Source organism: Marmota flaviventris, chromosome 11 (genome assembly GCF_047511675.1).
Source record: "Marmota flaviventris isolate mMarFla1 chromosome 11, mMarFla1.hap1, whole genome shotgun sequence".
NCBI lineage: Eukaryota > Metazoa > Chordata > Mammalia > Rodentia > Sciuridae > Marmota > Marmota flaviventris.
In genome coordinates, this window is record NC_092508.1 from 61,175,245 (window position 1) to 61,194,344 (window position 19,100).

Genomic DNA, 19,100 nt, shown 5'->3' on the forward strand with positions numbered 1-19,100 from the left:
TAAAATTAAGACCAAGAAATACAAATGTAAAAAATACATCAGATTTAAAATAATGATATCTGTGTGTGTGTGTGTGTGTGTGTGTGTGTGTGTGTGTGTGTGTATGTGTGTTGCTAGGGTCTCATGCACACAAGGCAAGCTACATCCCCACCCCTAACTGCAGTTCAGAAGCCTATGGAGTTCTGTATCACAGGGAGCCACATCAAATAACAGGCATAAGTACTTTAGGAAAGAAAGGCACATGAAACAATTCCCATTCAAGAGATGGACATGGACAGATAGAATATGACATCCACAAGAGACACACCGAATGGAAAAAGCAGTTCACAGAATACAAACACAAAATTCACATAAAAATAAGTTTTCATAGTATCTTATGTAGCCTCTTATAAAATTGAAGCCAAATACTTTTAAAATTAGGACATATTTTCCCAACCATAAGCATAAATGAAGAGTTAGCTCTAGATACTTGCCTTGTGAATTGGATGACATTAAGCTGAGGACCAGATGTTTTCCATCTGTGTTTTAGATTATGTTAAATACAAAATCATTAGAAAACACCTAGATGATGGAGCAGTTTAACATATTTAAAGAATCAGATGATATGAAGATTACCTTAGACTTTAGAAAATTTTAATGTATTTTTTATCTCAGAATTTTAAGTACTAAAGTTTTACTGTAAAATAAACTTTTATTTTATAATATGCAAACTCAACCTTCATAACCCAGAAACAACTTTCTGAAGGGTAAAAACTGCAGATTTCCCATATGATATCAAACTTAACAAAAGACTTATTTTCCTTGGGTTGAATGTTGGTATTAGGTAGACAACAAAAAATATTAGTTAATGTAGTTTATTATGTATTGTGTAGAAACTACTGCAGTTCATGTGCATGGGCTGAATTATGAATCGTCAATGAAAATAATGCTTTATATAATCACTAAAGATATGGAAGGAAAAGTCTAGAAAGAGAAGTAATTAAAATATCAGCATGGAATTATACTATATCAATCATAAATGTGCAAATTGGTAATAGGTTGTAATAGTAAAACAACTATGAGACAAACCAAAAAAGTTGTCATGGTCCATAGCTATGTGACTTATCTTTGTTGAACAAATATCATTTTATAATAGGGACATTATATAAATTATTTTACAAAGTCTAAATTGACTTGAAAGATTGTTGTCTCTGCTAACATCAGATTCTTTAAGAAAAATCAAGGGAGAAGCAATTCACATCAAGATCTTTATGAAAAGGGAATCTGAACAACCCTAGAGAAGAATTTGCTGTTTAAATTACATATATTGAATGCTACCTTAATCAGGTCATGGTTATAGTGACCTAGTAATGAAAACATGTCCTTTTGCTGTACTAATCTAAACACACACATATATATGTATATGTATATATACACACACAAATATATAAAATATATATGGTTTTTGGATGCTGGCAAATCCCAATTAAAAAAATTTATTTTGTATATGTGTATTTGTGTACACACACCCAACATACACATCATATATATCATTACCAACATGCAACTATCTAGATGTTTTCCTACTTTATCAAACTATGATGGGCATGTAGACTTTAAAAACTGCCCTAGTTCTTATGTTTTTTCTCTTTTTTCTCATATTCCTTTAAAATTCTCCTCTACTTGTTACTTGGGAGCTGAGGTAGGAGCTGAGGTTCAAGGGCACCTTTGGCAACTGAGCAAGACACTGTATCACACTAAAAAAGGACTGGGGATGTAGCTTAGTGGTAGAGTACCCTTGGGTTCAATTCCCAGTAATGGAGGGGGGGTCATTTAAGCTGGAGGAAGGTAATGATATTTAATTAGGAATTAAACTATAGTTACATTTACTTAAGGTATGAATTTAATTCCTTAATACAAACCATTTCTTAAGGAAACACTGTCAACTTTGCCATTATGTAATGTGATGAGCTAAAGCAAGTTAAAGAGATTTGCAATTTTAGAACCTATATAACTCGGTAGGTATTTTCGTGAATTTGAAGACTTAGCTACTTCTGTTGTAACATTCTGTGAAACTCTCACAACAGAACCAAAATAAATGAAAAATGCTGCTGCTTTAAAATGATGATTTAAAAACCTATAGTATTTCAAAACAGTGCAATCTGGGGTCGAAACTGCGTTTTCTATAAATGTCATTGTTTGAAATAGGTATCTGCAAGAATCATGCTTCAGCAAGATTAATATTTTAATTGACATGTCTTGTTTAACTTAAGGCAAACAAACAATATAAGCCACATAGTTATAGATTTAAACTCTAGGGGTTGGGGATGTAGCTTGGTGCTTACCTAGCATGCTCCTGGCTCTGGGTTTGACCTTCAGCATCTCAAAAAAGATTTAAACTCTAGAAAAATCTAGAAAAGATTAACATAGAGGTGAATAACAGATATATTTTCCTTAACATAATTTACTTTCATCCATTACCAGAACTATTAAATATTAGTGGTTAGCGAAAGGTATATTTACATAATTTTCCCTTGAGAAAAGCAAAAAACTCTGTTAAGCTCATAAATACACCATTCCAAATTAGCTAATTTGCTGGTTACTCAATTTCTGTTTCCATGTTGTTGATCAAAAGATTTCATTGGTTCACGAGTATAAAGTTTAAAATAATATATCACTACTTTTAAATTTTTCTAAAATATAGCATTCTATATTTGGCATGCTACCAAAACAGTTGCTTTTAAAGATCTAAAAAGTCTAGTGACATTAGGCAATCATTAGCATATTCAATTAATTTTTAACACTTAATTGAATTGTGTGCTATCTTTATGTAAAGCCTCGAATAAAGTTGGTGAATTAAACTTGGTTTTTGGATGCTGGCAAACCCCAATTTTAAAAATTTAGTTATATTAATAGTAGCTTGCTACCAAAATTCTCATTTAAATTTCATTAAATTTTTCTGCTCCAATGATACTTATGCATGTTATGTATAGTATTAATTCTTGCATACTGGTATGTTTAAAAATATTTTTCATGCCTTAAATTGTACTCTGGTTGCAGTTTTCTGAAAATGTATACAGCAGCAGTTCAAATTTTAACAGCTTGTAAACTAATACATTTCAAACTTGCATTTGAGCAGTTAATAGCTTATTTTCAGTATCAACATGAAATTCCTTCCTATGCTTGGATAGTAATATCACATTATTATGGCTTCTTGATTTCCACTTGGAAAATGGCATAAATAATTTTTTTTCTGAAGTAACTAGAGCTAGATTTGCAGTGGTAAATGAGCAACATGTTTTCAGCTATATCAAGTTAAAGACGAATTTTACTGTAGTTAAAAATATTTGTAGGTTCTATTAAGCTCAACCATAAGAAAAAAAAGTTATTGCCATAAATGACTTTGTTTTGCTTTAAAATTGTATGTGCCTTATTTTTGGTAAATTCCATACCTTTTACCTTGTCCTTTAAACAAACACATGGTTATAAGAAAACTATCTTCAATACCTCATCGGTTTAGATTTTAAATTCCACACTTTATAGCTATTTTCACTGAATTTTATTTTCAACACTTCATCCCTTTGAATACTATATAAATCATACCCGTCAGTAATAGCCATTAGACTCATTTCAAAATTGCTGTTTTTCTTTTCTACCAAAGGCATTCTCTCATATGTGATAATCACTTCAAATTTCCTGAGTTCAAAGCCCTTGGTCTTTTCACTCTCTCACAAGGATTCCTTTCCCCATCACCTGCCAAGAAACCTTTTCTGATTCTGAAGTTGATCTTAGGGCATGTTTCAGCTGTGAGAATTTCTGTAACTTCATGGAATGGAAGTTTCTGTAACTCCTCACATTGAGTTGTACAAGTAAATGTATACTCTCCATCTAAATCAAGATTAGATTAACTAGAATAGGTCTAGATGAAGAATACACATTTACATGTATATTACTATTACTGTTCGGCAACTTTATTATTATTGCTTGCAAAACTGCCACACCCTTGAAAATTGAGCCTAAATTGCCTTTCCTAGATAAAGAACCAGAACCACTCACATTCCTATGTCATTAAATAGTTCCAAAATCTAAAATGAAAGTAAATGGCTCCAAGGCATACTTCCACAAAGAATCTAATATTCATTTGTTATCTTGTCCATTATATAGTAAAATTCTATTTCTTAGGAGTATAAAAGTAATTTTCATCTCAATTATGTTCATGTTGGAATATTATTTAATGCAAGTCTTAAGACCAACCCTGTTAACTTTTAAGCATTTACTCTTTGATTTCAAACAAAATACAAAGGTAGCAGTAATTTGTAAGTTATGAAATATTATCCATTTACATACATCTCTATTATGAAAAGATTATCCATTGAAATTTGTCATTTATGATGTTAATATTTTAAAAAAATTTAAGCCATTTCCTTTCTGTTTTATCTCTTTTTGCTAATTCTAAATCAAAAGGTTTAACTGCTCATTAAGATTCAAGTTTCAGGCTTAAAAATTCAAATATTAGCAAACACCAATAAGTTAGTTGAGACACTTGAAAAACACACTGTAAACTTTAAAATTTCAAATTTTAGAGAAAGATGAGAAGTTGAGATAAAAAATATCCTGTTTCCACATTTCCAAGCTGTAAGGTCCTCCCTGAGAATAATCTTAGTCTACTCTGATGATTAAAAAAACAAAATAAAATCCCAAGATACAAAATGGAATTAAATGTCCTGGCCTAACCAGATATTTCTAGTTAGTTACTTTGATACAAGACTTGTTAATATTTCCATAGCAAAAAGATTAAGAAGCAAGCAAGACAGTAGTTGTAAATGTTGACTGGGCTGAAATATGGAAGTGACACCTGGGAATGGTTATATTTCTGGTTCTCTTCCAGGCAAGGAACAATCATAACTAGGGTCCCCAGTTTCTCTGTTCCCTTTAACTCCAAATCTCACCCTGTGAACAGATTCTTACATCTATCTATTCTTACAACCTGTCTCCCTGACCCAAGTACAACCAAACTCCAGGGAGATAGAGCACCTGTGTGTGACCTGTCCTGAGAGTACCAACAAATGGAAAGCCTCAGGGAATTCGCCACTTAAGAAAAAGAATGGTTATTGTTATTTGCACAGGTTTCTGCAAACACAACCCGACAGTGAAGTCCTAAAGCCGCAGGAGAAACTCAAACTGACGGGAGAATCTTACCCTAGCCTCTACTACAAATCTGACCTTGCCCTACTTCTATCCATGCACCCAATGCTTGCCCATGACTTCGCAAACCAAAGAAGCCGCCGACACATGCAGCACACTGGAGCCATCAAATTCCCAGTGAAACCTGACCGCTTTGTAAAGCCTCCCGGAAGAAGAAAAGATCAAATGAGATCTACTCTGCGGGGTCTTCCTAAGGTGACCCTAACGTATTTATTTTCACGCTGCAACTGCTGGTCGCTTTACAGAGACATATCATGCTGTAGCTCTGCGTGTAGCTGAGGACAAAGAAAACATTTTATTAATGTTATAATTATTATAATTACTCTTTTAACAAAGCTATTAAATAACCTGTACAAAGCCCGAAGGGTCCTAGCGAAAACCCGAGCAATATTTAAAATCTCCCAAGGTCCTTTCGCTTTCATTCAGCAGCGTTTCCTATATACAAGGCCAGCTCTGGGTGATACCTCCCAACTGTAGGTCTCCCAGATGGTGGAAATGATTCAGAGTTTAGAACCACTCCTAGGGTAACTCAACATCCCAACCATGACCCTACAAGTCCCAGATCCCAACCGTCCCTCTGTTCTAGGGCTAAGGAAAGTGAGAGCCCGGCTCTACTTTGGGAGGCGGACAACTGAAGTTCATCTACTAAGTCTCTTGCGCCTGCTGCCCACAGACCCCGGGACCTCCGCAAGAGGTACTGGGAAGGGGGTCTGAGGCGGGAGTGACCTCGGGGCACCCCAGGATGGGCTCACAGGTCCCGCGGGTTCTCCCGCTTAACCCCGGTCTCAGCAACTTTGAGCTTCTTATTTTGGTGCGTTTTGACGTGCTTGGCAAGGTGGTCGCTCCGCATGAAGCGCTTGCCACACTCGGGACAGGCGAAGCGCTTCTCGCCGGTGTGAGTCCGCAGGTGCCGCTGCAACTCGTCTGAGCGCGTAAAGCTCTTGCCGCAAAAGAGCCAGTTGCACACGAAGGGCCGCTCACCCGTGTGCCAACGCAGATGTGCTTTCAGGTGCGACGTCTTCCCGTACACCTTGCCGCAGCCCGGCACGTGGCACACGTGTTGCTTCTTTTTGCCCGGCTCCGCCTCAGGGGCGCCGCCCGCCGCCTGGCAGTTGGGGCAACGGCAGCGGCGGCACCTCCTGGCCGTGGCCGCCAGGGGGGCCTTGGTCTGCAACAACGCGGCGATCTGGCTCTGGTACTGCGCAAAGTCCGACGGGCCTAACACCAGGCCCCGTTGCAAGGCGGCGGCCGCGGCAGCGGCAGCGGCAGCAGAGGAAGGGAAGCGCGGAGCATGGGGGGGCCCGGCACAGGCGCTGGAGAGGCCGCCCCCTGGAACCGCGGAGGCCCCTGGCCCAGCGCCCGACTGAGGAATGCTCCACCACGGGAGGTCGTCGGGGGCCGGGTTGGGGGACAACTGGCGGCAGGTGGGCGGCGGAGGCGGAGGCGGCGGCGGGGGTAGGAGGTTGGAGTACCCCGGCGGTAGGGCAGCCTGCGTAGCGTAGGGCACGTAGGCCGGTGCACAGCTGGCAGGCAGACCTGCCATGCTCGAGGGCAGCATCTTGACCGGCGAGAACTCGTAGGGATACGAGGGGTCAGCTGGGGGTGTGAGTGGTAGCTCGTGTGCAGCCCCAAAAGAAGGCTGCAGGTGCGTTTTCTGTGGCGTCAGCCCCAGGCTGGGATGCGGGGGAGGCAGCGCGCCCGGTGAGTGCGCCGGCATGTCCGCGGTCCAGGGGTGGAAGAGCCTGGAGGGTGAGCCCAGCGCTGGGTCGTAGGGCACCTGCAGGAAGTCCGGGGCCGCTGCCGTGCCTGGCTGGCCGATCCGGCTACAGGTGGCGGCCAGCAGCGCCAGGGGCGAGTGCTTGCCCAGGTCCGGGGAGGCGCTGGGGGTGCGGTCCTGCATGGGCGGCGGCGGGGGAGGGCAGAGAAGAGACAAAAGGTTAGCGCTCCTAGCGCTGGACTCTGGGCCGGCCCGCCACCCCCACCTCGGCTATTATACCTCCGCCCCTCCTCCGCCCGGCCGACCCTCCCCCGTACCTTACACGCACACCCACCGGTCTCGGGAAACTTTTAGTGCCTGCGTTACCTGAACGCGGGGCGCGCGAGCGCTTCCTGCTAAACTACTTGGTGCAAAGAGACGCCATCCAGCCTTTAAGGAAGGCTCAAATAAGGAGGCGGAGGGATCCGACGGGCGGCTCCCGGGTCCTGGGTCAGTAAGAGTCTGGGAACACCCACAGTCCCGCGGCCCATCCTCCCGCTCTCGCATCTTTTGAGCTTTCTTTTTGGCGCTACCCTGGCGCTCCTCCTCTGCCCGCCCCAGGCTGAAATCAGCAGGACGGCTCAGCAGGGTGAACTGAGGCCCAGTTCTCTGTCACTCGCGCACCTCCGGACCCCTAGATTCACGTGCCCCCCCCCCGCCCCCAGCCACATTCTTGACACCAGGTTAGGTGTGAAGTTGATGTGGGCATCTCTAGGTCTGACTCCAGATGCACCCGCCAATGGGACTCCCTTTGAGATTCAGGGTGCACAGAATATCCAGAAAGGTGGGGAAGGCACTTCCCACCTGTTCCCGCCCTCTCCCGGCCCGTCCCTGACCTGGAGGAAGGCCTGCAGCGAGTCGTTCCGGAGGACAGCCACGGCGGCCATGGCTACAGCTTGGAGGCCGCTCGCTGTGGAGCGGGGCGCCACCGCCGAGGCATGGACACCCGAAGGCGAGGACGAACGGCCGCCCAGCGTGCCTCCCCGGCGTCCGCTTTGCGTGCCGGGGCCCTCCCCGCCCGCGCCAGCTCGCTCGCCCCGCGCGCGGTCTGAGCGCTTCAGGATCACCTCCAAGAATTTGATAAGGACTTTGCTGGGCCGCCAGCCAGTCAGAGGGAAGATTTATGGCTTTGAAGTTTGCCGCTACCCAATCATCAAAGAATAGCGGCTCTTTCAGAAGCGAAAGCAAATCCTTTGAATCCACAAAGCTCCTATGGTGTGTTTGTTGGTCTGGATAAAAGAACTGATTATTAGGGGGGATGGGAAGGGAGGAGATAAAGGCGGGACAATTAATGAAGTAATCACTATGTGGGAAATGTATATACACAAATAATTGGATTTTCCTGATCAAAGGGGGCCTTGCCGCCTGGAGACTCGCGCTTGGGTTGCTCTAGACACTCGATCACCCCGCCCCCCACTTGCAATTAAAGATTTTCACCGAGGCAGCGCCCAAAGTGACAAAGTGTCTTTGTTATCTCTAGAAAAATCTGCCTTCAACTTTCAGGCGCGGGACTCTGAGACCGGGATGAAGATAACTCTTCCTGGTAATTACCCCGAACCGGCACAACACACTCACCCGCCCGCGCCTGCCGCGGACCGGAGCGAACTCCCGGGGCAGGGCGTGGGACCGACCGCACTCGGTCGGCCGCGTGTCCCCGCGACCGCCGCAGGCAGGGCCGTGACCCGGGGCGGGGCCAGGCAGCTGCCGAGGGCGGCAGTGGGTGGCGCGCACGCTCCAGGGCCGCCAGCCAGACTTGCTCTCTCATGACGTTACTGCTGGCGACCTGGAAGTTTTCCTCAGGCCACAACTTTTGCAAAGAGTGAGCTTGGGGAAAAAAATCCGCGCCGCGCTTTACTAGCAGAGCTGGGTTTGGAAGGACTCCAGACCAACTCCGCTTTACCACCCCGCTCTCTCCAGGCAGGCTGCCCTGTATGCTGAGGAGGGCCGGGCAGGCATCGGACCGTTATTAGGCCCCACCGTGAGTCCCCAGCAATGCTAGCAATTTCTCCCCGTGCTTCTCCAAGAGAGTGCACGTTGTTGAAAGCTGGACAGACTAAGGAGATCAAGTACTCGGAAAAAGGCACAGCCAAGAAAGCCTTTTTTGTTGTGGTGGTGGTGGTTCAAAAAATCACAAATCATACAAGGGACACCCCTGGAGGGGAAAGAAAAGTCAATACAAACTCTTGTTCCTACCATTTGTGGGAAAAAAAAGAAAGTTTTCCAGGTGCGGGGCGTGCTTCTCCCTGGTGCAGAGAAGCGCTCTTTGGGACATCTCCCCCGCCCCAACGTTTCTACCTACCGAGGTCCAGCAAGGGAGGTACAATTGGCGGGCTGTCTGCCTCCCTTGGGGCGCAGGGTGCATCTTACTGGGGTGGACACCCAGATCCGACACACTGGGGTCGCTGAAAGCCAAAAGAGGAAGAGGCTGGCGGGGTGTTGCGGGGTCCTCGCCGCAGCGGTGTTATTGGGCGCCGGGAACCGCCTCTGAGGCCTCGGAGCCACGTTTCACGTGCCTGCACAACAACGTGGGCCGCCTGGGCTTTGGCATATCCTGATCCGCCAGCTGGAGGACAGTTTCCTCTCCCCAAAGTCTCCAGCTCCTGGGGAAAACCCGAACCAGAGCAGCTGGCACCTGGCCTTTCTGCGTGTTGTCCTCTGGGGACCACAGTGCGACCAGGACTGGCCTTCGAGGACCAACGAGCCTTACTCCCCGTGCAGTGCCAGAGGTTAGCTTAACTCCAAGGGTTTCGGAGTCTGGACTGTATATTGGTACCCTTCACAATTCCATCAAGTGTGTAGACTTTATGCCATCAGGAAAGCCCACATTCCCCCACGCCCAGAGAGCCAGGGAACTAGAAGGATCTTACTGCCTTTTGTGACCTGAATACGATGAACGCTCTTCTCCTTTTCCCCAAGGAGACCTCATTTCTGAAACTGTGATCAATCACTCTAAGCTCGGAAACGCGGCCTTGCTCCTCCTGAATATGATGTCGGGGTGCTCTGGAAACGGAAGGGGAGAGGGCTTAGTGGTTTTGCCCTGGGGCTTGACAGGCCTTCCCCTTCCTTCACAAGTCAGGCCAAGAAAGGTATGGGGTCCCTGAGAAACATGGTACCCGTGGGAGCCCTTTATAGGCTGCAAGCCAGAGGTCAGGGAGCCCTGTGATGCGCACCCACACTGGCACTCTGTGGTTGCTACTTCACGCCCAAGCCTGGTACTTTGCCTGGAGTGTTTCCTTTCAGCAACTGGACACCCACAACTCCAACCATACACTCTACTTTTTTTTTTCTTCTTCAAATCTGTACATTATTTAGGTTATCTCAACAAAGTCTTCACTCACTGGCCTTTTACAGACAGCAGTGTTCTGGCCCCCTCCTGACAGCTTTCCAATTGCCTACACCCTCGAAGTCGGTTTGATTCTTTAGTTTTCTTCTTCTCTGGCTCCTTGGAACTGTTGGAACTCACCTTATCCAGGAAGTGGGTAGGTTGGGCTAAGCAGGCTTGAAAACATCCTCCTTTGTGTTAGCTATTTTACCAAAAAGGCTAGAAGAACCAATTCACATCTCCTTAGTTATAGCTGTTAACTTTTCTTCCAAGATACCCCATTAGACAATTAAGTCACCATTAGTGGCAAAAGAGCGGTGGCTAGATGATTGAAAGCTCAGAGTTTGTAGCCAGGTTTTCCCCACCTTGCCACTTTCTAGTTGGAGATCTTAATGTTAATAAGTCTTATAGTGCCTCAGTTTACCCATCTGTAAATGTGCTGCCTCTGTAGAGTAATTGTGAGCTTAAAAGAGCCACTGTATCTTTAGGACAGTGCCCTGGCTCACAGTAGGACCATTCTGGAGCGTTCGCAGTCGTTGCTCTTCTTCGTGAAAACTCGCGGGGGGGGGGTGGGGGGGGGTGGGATCCAGCCCTCCCAGGCCCTAACTGAAGTTTGAAGAGAGATTTTGCTGAACTGCTGTTTAACCTCCCTCCCTTCGCACTCGGAGCTCCAGAAAAACTTCTTCCTAATGAAGTAATGTTTGGAGCGTCCATTAAAAATGCAATGCCGGGAGATCAAAGTACAATATTTATTTTAGAAATTTGTTGCAATCACCAAGAGATACAGGTATCAAGGCCAAATGTCAGTTCCGTTACACAAAGCCCGGCGCAGGGGAAGAGCGTGTGGCTGCTCTGCCATAATGTAAAGAGACATCAAAGACCAAGCGCGCTGCAAAAGTGCGCAGCCGGGAGGGAGGGAGAGAGCCCGGGAGGGCTAGGAGAGCCCCAAACAGCGCGGAGGCGGCGGGGGCGGGGGTCAGTTCAAAGAGGTATCCGCTGGGGCGTGAGTTCACAGGAGGGAAGATTTAATGGGCTTTCCTTTGTTGGTGGGTGTATTTGTGCACCGCGGACCCAGGAACTCCTATGCGGTCCTCCCGCCTAGGGGCGGAGGTGGGGGAGCGGCGAATCCGGAGCAAACTTTCACGGCGGCGGGGGCGGGGAGGTTGAATACCAGTCTCCCGGCGGCCTCGGGCACAGCGGAGCGGCTCTCCACGCAGCTCTCCAAGCAGCGGGGTTCCGAGGCTGGGAAGTTTGCATCTCAGTTTCTCCGCAGGCAGGCAGGCGGCAAGAGCCGACCAGGTGCAATCTGGGAAAAGAGGCGGGTAGGTGAACCTGCAGGGGCGCTTGTGCCAGGGCACTTGTATAAGGGGCAGCCCTGCTCAGCTCGCTGTAGGATCCCCTGTGGGATCACCTCTGTGGGTGCTACTTCGCGCCCAAGCCTGGTACTTTGCCTCGAGCGTTTCCTTTCAGCAACTGGACACCCACACCTCCAACCATACACTCTACTTGATTTTTAAAAAATCTGTACATTATTTAGGTTATCTCAACAAAGTCTTCACTCACTGGCCTTTTACAGAGAGCAGTGTTCTGGACCCCTCCTGCCAGCTTTCCAATTGCCTGTATCTGCCTAGTTAGTACCAGTCCTTGCTTTATTAAAGGTGCTGGGAGGGAAGGGGAAAGATTTTTCTTCGTGCATTAATGGGGCTCTGAGCCGCCAGGGGATGCCTATGCGTTCTTTAGTCATCTACAACCAAGCGTTCTCAGAGCAGTCCCTCAGCAGCCTTTTGAAGTCGTGCTATAGCAGAAAGCTTCTATTGTTCTCAGCTCTCAACATGGAAGGGATCAAACTTTGCCTCTTCAATTTGAAAGATTTTTTTTTTTCTTTTAAATGGCGGTTGGGTGGAGGGATTGCAATCTGATACTAAGTTAACTTGGAGGATTTAGAGCTGTCTCCCTGTTTAAGCTGCAGACCAAATCACAGATGCCCCAAAGCCTATGACTGACTTGGGGGCTCTTTAACATTAATACGATGGAGAATTCAGTGGCAAGCAGTTGTCACACTGGGAACCTGGCTTGGCAATCAAGTTTTCCCTTGGAAACTTTTTCTTCCAAGGAAAGGGGAATATTTCCCCAACTAGAAACCTTGAGTTCACTGTAAGCTTAAGCTGAAATAATCACCATGTAAGTGACATAAAACCAGGAGGGCTGCATTATCTCGTCTAATTCTACTTCATTTGATGGCAAGGGGAAAAAGCATTTGCATGATTTTGTGCTGCGAACTTCAGTTGATATTCAATAAATGCTTACTGGTAGTGGGTGGTAGAGTGGAATTGTGTGTTCCAATGTCACTTGTATCATGATTGGTGCCACAGAGCACACTAATACCTCATGTCCTTTCCCATCTGTGGAAGCTAAAAAGTGGATTTCATAGATTCAGAGAGTTATCAGAAGCTGTGAAGGGTAGGGTGGAGGGAGAATAAAGAGAGGTTGGTTAATGGGTATAAAATTACAGTTAGAGAAGGAATAAGCCCTTGTTCTGTAGCACAGTAAAGTGACTATAGTCAACAATAACTTATTGTATATCTCAAAATACCTCGAAGACTTTGCATGTTCCCAAGACAAAGAAATAATAAATGAGATGATGAATATGTTACTTATTCTGGCTTGATCATTACATACCATGTACATATATCAAAATATCACACTGTACCTCACAAATTACATGTGCCTGTAATCCCAGGGACTTGGGAGACCGAGGGAGGAAGATCACAAGTTCAAAGCCAGCCTCATCAATTTAGCAAAACCCTCAACAATTTAGTGAGACCCTGTCTCAAGAAAAAAAAAAAAAAGGACTGAATGTAACTCAGTAATTCAGTGGTAAAGTGGTCCTGGGTTCAATGCCCAGTACCTAATAAATACAATGACTATCAATTTCTTTTCTATCATTTATAAGCTTAAAGAAAGGATAAGGTGAGACCTTTTCCTTACACAGAAAAAATTAACCACAAGTTGATCATAGTTCTTAATATGAGTCAAACTCTAAAACTCTTAGAAGTCAATCTTTAGGACCTTAGATTAGACAAAGACTCCTTAGGTATGACACTGTTATGATTTGGATATGAGGTGTCCCCCAAAAGCTCAAGTGTGAGACAATGCAAGAAGTTTCAGAGGAGAAACAATTGGGTTGTGAGTCTCAACTTAATCAGTGAATAAATCTCTGATGGGATTAATTGAATGGTAACTGAAGTGGTAGGGTGTGGCTGGAGGGGTGGAAATTGAGGCATGGCTTTGGAGTATATATTTGTATCTGGCAAGCGGAGTCTCTCTCTCTCTGCTTCTTGATCAGCATGATGTGAGCTGCTTCCCTCCACTATACTCTCCCACCGTGATGCTCAACCTCACCGTGGGCCCTGAAGAATGCAGCCCCTTTCTATGAATTAAGGCCTCTGAAACTATAAGCCCTTGAATAAACTTTTCCTCCTTTATAATTGTATTGGTTGGGTCTTTATGTCACAGCAACAGAAAAAGCTGACTAAAACAGAAACCAAAAGCTTAAATGACAGAAGAAAAATATATATATTGAATTTTGCCAAAATTTACAACTTTTGGTGTTTCAATGGATGACATTAAGAAAACGAAAAAGCACAATTCACAGAATGGGAGAAATAACTGGCAAATTACTAAAGGGACTTGTATTCATGTACATAAAGAAGTCTTACAGCTCAACCATAGACAAAGTACTCAATTTAAAAAGGGACAAAGGATTTAAGTAGTCATTTCTCTAAAGAAGATATGTAGGTGGCCAATAGGCACATGAGAAAATGCTCCACATCATTAGGTACCCCTGAAATGCACAATAAGGAAAGACTTCATACCTACTAGGATGGCTAGATTAGAAAAAAAGATAATAACAAGCATTGGATAGGATGTGAATGGAAACCCTCATGCAGTGCTGGTGGGAAAGTAAAATGGTATAGTCTTTTTGGAAAACAATTTGGCAATTCCTCAAAATGATATTTAAACAGAATTATAATTCCACTCTGAGGTGTATACCAAAGAACAGTGAAAACATACATCTGCACAAAAGTTTTTACATGAATGTTCAATAGCAGCATTATTCATAATAGCCAAAGGATAGAAACAACCTAAATGTCCATCAAATGATGAACAGATCAAATGTGATATTTCTATGCAATGGAATATTATTCATCCATAAAAAAGAATAAAGTCTTAATACAACTATAACATGATGAGCCCTTAAAACCCTGTGCTAAGTGAAGGAAGCTCATCACAAAAGATCACATGTAAGTAGAACTTACATAAATGTTGAGCATGGAAAGATCCAGAGACAAAGCACATTAGTGGTTACCAGCTACTTGAAGGGTGGTGGGGGTTTAAAAATGTCTGAAAAAGGAGGGCAGATGAGAATGCTCATACCTATTTGTGACATGGGGGCAAGGAGCTGTGGGTATTTAGTGAGGAGGGGAGTCTCTTTCAGAGAGAACTTCTGACTTGGAAGATGCCAAACAAAGCTCAAGGTGAAGCTTTTTATGCATTGGAAAGTATAAGGCATAGTCACTGTGGAGAGTAAAACGAATTGACATTCAAAGGCTTTTTGGTAGAGATAAACATTTTTCTCAAATTGGGATGATAGTTGCATAACCGTGAATGTACTAAAAAACACTGAAACATACACTTGGAATGCATTAATTGTATGATATGTGATTATATCTCAATAAAGCTGTTATTTAAAATATCAAAAGGACCCTTAGGTTTTGGCCCGAGGCATAAGAATAAACAACTCAGTTGCTGACAAAAGTGGGAGAACAAGGGGCTGGGGTTGTGGCTCAGAGGTAGAGTGCTTGCCTAGCATGCGTGAGGTTTGATCCTCAGCACCACATAAAAATGAAATAAAGAGTATAACTAATTAAAAAAATAAAAATTAAAAAAAATGAAATAAAGATATTGTGACCACCTATAACTAAATATATATATATATATATATATATATATATATATATATATATATATATATATATATATTTTTTTTTTTTTTTTTTTTTTTTTTAAAAGAGGGAGAATAAGGAAAGGAGACTGTTTAGCGTTAAAGAGAAGGCTGAATTCGGTTTGGGCTATTGAGTCAGAGATTATGCCTGGCTGCTTATGGGGAGATGCCTGCAGAAAGCTGAGAATGTGGGGAATAGGCAACGCATGCAAAGGATAAGGCTAGAGAGAAGAATTCTGAACTCTCACTAAGTAGGGATGCTGAATAATAAGTGGGCTCCTAGGAGTGAGTGGAGATCATGCAGGTAGAGAAAAGCTCCAACAGAATTTACAGGAAAACCACAAGTAGAAGATAAACAGAGGAAGATGAGCCATCAAAACAACAAAAGGAAAAGAGAGGCAGGAGGAAACAAAGTAGAAGTGGGGGGAGAGCAAACAAGGCCACCGGCTTGTCCAAGGCTGGGGAGGGTCTCAGGGTGAGAGGTCTCAGGCTGTGACAAACAGGAAGTTTGCCTCAGCAGGGAGCTTTGAGCAGCCACCTTCAGAAGTGAGGTGGGAACAGAAGGCAAGTCCTGAGTTTAAGCAGAAGCAAGAACAGATAGCAGGGGAAAGGAAGAAAGTTTTGTTGTGTGTGTTTTAGGCTGTAGTAAAAAGGAACTGTCAGAAAGGGGGCAGTTGATTCATTCTGTATTTTGCAGGTGCCAAAATACCCATAAAGTTGGCTTTGAGTACTTGAATAGGCAGCTTCTCCCATGTTGTTTTGCTGAGTTTCTAATTTTTCTCTTACCACTTATCAATATCCAGAAATTGAAAGCCAAGTTGTCTTCAAGGTATATCCCTCTTACTGGTGCTTCTAATAGTGACAGTACATTAGCCACCGGTGGCAAAGAATGTTCTTTGTGGGGAGAGTGGCCCACCAAGCCTCACAGCCTAGGATGTGAACACATCTTCTGTTATTACTGTGTTAAGAGTAGTTTCTTACTTGACATGTTCTTTACTTGTCCTAAGTGTGGCACAGAGGTACACAGTGTATAGCCATTGAAATCAGGAACTGAGATGTCAGAAGTGAATGTTTCTTAGGAAGTAAAATTGTTTCCTCTAAGGAACACTGTATTATATATAAATCCTTAACATTAGTCATCCTAAGTGTAGTACTTAGATGTCTCTTATAAGGCTGGTACTTGCTAGTCACTGTCTTCCTTCAGAGACACGACTAAATTCTAATCACTGGAAGCCACATGATTCCAAATATATATATATATATATATATATATTTTTTTTTTTTAAGAAAGGGGGCAGTTGTAGGTGAGATTCTAGATATAAGGGGAATTTGCAGTGGAGTTGTGAGTTTTCTTCGGTGAGGAGGGGAGTCTCTGCAGGAGGGAACTTCTGACTTGGGGAATGCCAAACAAAGCTCAGGGGGAACTTTCTTTGAAAGTATGAGGTACAGTCACTGCTGAGAGTGAAACAGGTGGCCACATATTAAAAGGAGAAGCACATCAGCTGTAATCCCCACTACTCTTGGGGAGGCTGAGGCAGGAGGCTGCAAGTTCAAGGCAAGCCTCTACAACTTAGGGACACTCAGTCTCAAAAGAAAAAGAAAAAGAGAGATGGAAAGAGAGATAGAGTAAAGAAAAAAAAAGTAGGAAGCTGGTGGCAGATGAGGATGCTTATGCCTACTTAAGTTAAATTTTGTCCTTGCTGTTGAAGTCGATGGCATTTGCACGTAAGTCCTGTCTTCTGTTCCACTTTGCTCCCATTTGGTTCCCTTAGACAAAATGGCAAGGAGAGGGGTAGCATTAATGTTCTGCTGTGAGGCAGTGAGGTGTGGCAGGGGGAAGAGCCCTGGGGTGCTACCTCCCTCCCCATGCAGGTGTTGAAAGTACTTTCAACAGCATTGCTATGGATATGAATGATCTTTAGAAACATCTAAGGCCACGTTCCAAAAGACATACCTCAGGAAAAGATGGTACCAAAGTTCTTATGTTAAGCATATCATTTTCTACTTAGTTTAGTCAACAACTGCCATGTAATTAAAGTAACCTTGTGCAAAGTATCATGTGATGCCAGAAGAAATAAAGGCACTGAGAAATCCACAGACTGGAGGTCATGGCAGGAGACTGCAGAAACTCAAAGTGTCATCACTGTGTGGTTCTCTCTTCTGTCTGTCTTGGTGCAAGGAACCAAATCTTTACTGGGTACAGTGTGGATATGCCCATTGAGCACTGCAGAGTCCGTGATAAAGAGGGGACACATCCTGCCCTCAGAATTAATAATCCAGACCTGAGGAAAATTGAGGTTGTAGGGAGCCATTAGGTCCTAGGATCATGGGAAGAATACTGAGGGTGGGAAGGGCCTTGCCAATCATCTTTGATTGAGGAACAAACTGAGACCCAAAGAAGTGAGGAGGCTTCCTGAAATTACCAAGCACAAAGAACTGAGGTATAAATACAATGTATTTCTAATGCTGATAAAGGAAATCTTGTTCCTTATCAAGGAAAAGATTCTCCATGTCCTGTTACCCATTTGTGGTGGCATTTATTCCCTGAAAAGAGATGAAAGTGATTAGTTGTTCTTTGAAGCTAAGTAATGACTTTACAGATAAAAAAAAATTTCTTGAAACTTGGTCTGGATATAGCAATAAAATAAAAACATGCATTAATATGTAGGAAAATTACTTTGGGTACAAGCCTAATAAAACTTTAATGAAAAACATTCTGTCCATGTGTCAAGAAATACAAATAAATTCTGAGTCCTCCGTTTGTAACCCTTTAAGCTGAGCACCCCTGGGTGGGTGGGGGGTGGAGTTGGCTAAATCAGGTTGGGGAAAGAGGTGCTGGTGAGGTCATGGTTTGCTCTGGTTTCTGGTAGTAATCTGCTGGGTGGCCACACTTATACTCTCTGTGTTCACACACAGGAACTTTCATACATAATGTGCTTATGTGACCATGTGGCTGGAGGGCCATGATGTTACTGCCCATCTCAACAATGTGGGATCTTGCAGAATCTTCTCTTCTACTCTGTGTTGTAGATGGGGGAAAGTGTAGCACAGAGTGGTTACGTAAATTTGTCCAAGGTCCCACATTGTGTTATTTGGATCAAGTCCAGGTAATGTCACTCCAGAGGCACTTTTTAACCATCACAGTAGAATGCCTCCCTGGGTGAATGCAAATTTCTTCCTATAATGGGAAAAGCAATTTCACGTGTGTGATGCAACACTATTAAATAGGGAGCCTGGGATAATGAATTGGCCACGTTACAGGTTATTATTTGCTGGGTGGTAAAAATGTCAACCCCATGTGAGTTGTCTGGATTTACCCAAGGGGAAATATGGGTCTTGACCTCAAAGATTATAGTCTCAATCCATGACTTTTCCTTTCATTTCTGGATTCTTCTTTTTCCTCTTTACCCCTGCCCCATGCCACCAGGGGGCACACAGAATCAGCTACAGTATTTACCTTGAAAGTTTTGAGGTACCAATTTTAAGGAGATAGGTAAGTATTAGTTCAGTACTTTTAGGGGTACACTGGGGACAGATTAATATAAGCATCAGGTCTTTATCTGTCCCCCTTTCCATTTAAAAGTTCATCTCTACTTCCTCTAGAATGGGCAAGAGTTCACCCTTGGGCCTTTTGGTCTTGAGGAAGCCATGATCCTTTTATTTGGGTCCAGTATTGTGGTTTAGTTTCGAGTTAGACCTGTTTTCTTTAGCCTGTGTCTTTCTCTGCAAAATCATTTAGATTTTGTCCTCCCTTTCATGGTACCACCATCCATCCCCCCTCTTTAATTGTTCTCCCCCTTGACATCTTGCTCATTTGTAATTTTTTAAAAGTT

At 43.9% G+C, this 19,100-nt stretch overlaps 1 protein-coding gene across 1 annotated transcript; it reads right to left on the bottom strand.

Moving 5' to 3' along the window:
• Positions 1–5,932: 5,932 nt before the first annotated feature.
• On the bottom strand, positions 5,933–7,827 carry Sp5 (Sp5 transcription factor). The gene is made up of 2 exons (XM_027946003.3): positions 7,777–7,827; positions 5,933–7,078 (listed from the first exon to the last, which is right to left on the bottom strand). The coding sequence occupies exons 1-2, from the start codon at positions 7,825–7,827 to the stop codon at positions 5,933–5,935; spliced, it is 1,197 nt and encodes a 398-aa protein (XP_027801804.1).
• Between the last annotated feature and the right edge of the window lie 11,273 nt (positions 7,828–19,100).

Bases quoted from the DNA above. Each gene is read 5' to 3' on its own strand.
- Sp5 (XM_027946003.3), bottom strand. From the start codon at position 7,827: ATGGCCGCCGTGGCTGTCCTCCGGAACGACTCGCTGCAGGCCTTCCTC. The intron at 7,079-7,776 runs GTCAGGGACGGG...CCGCCCATGCAG, and splicing joins CGCTGCAGGCCTTCCTCCAG to GACCGCACCCCCAGCGCCTC.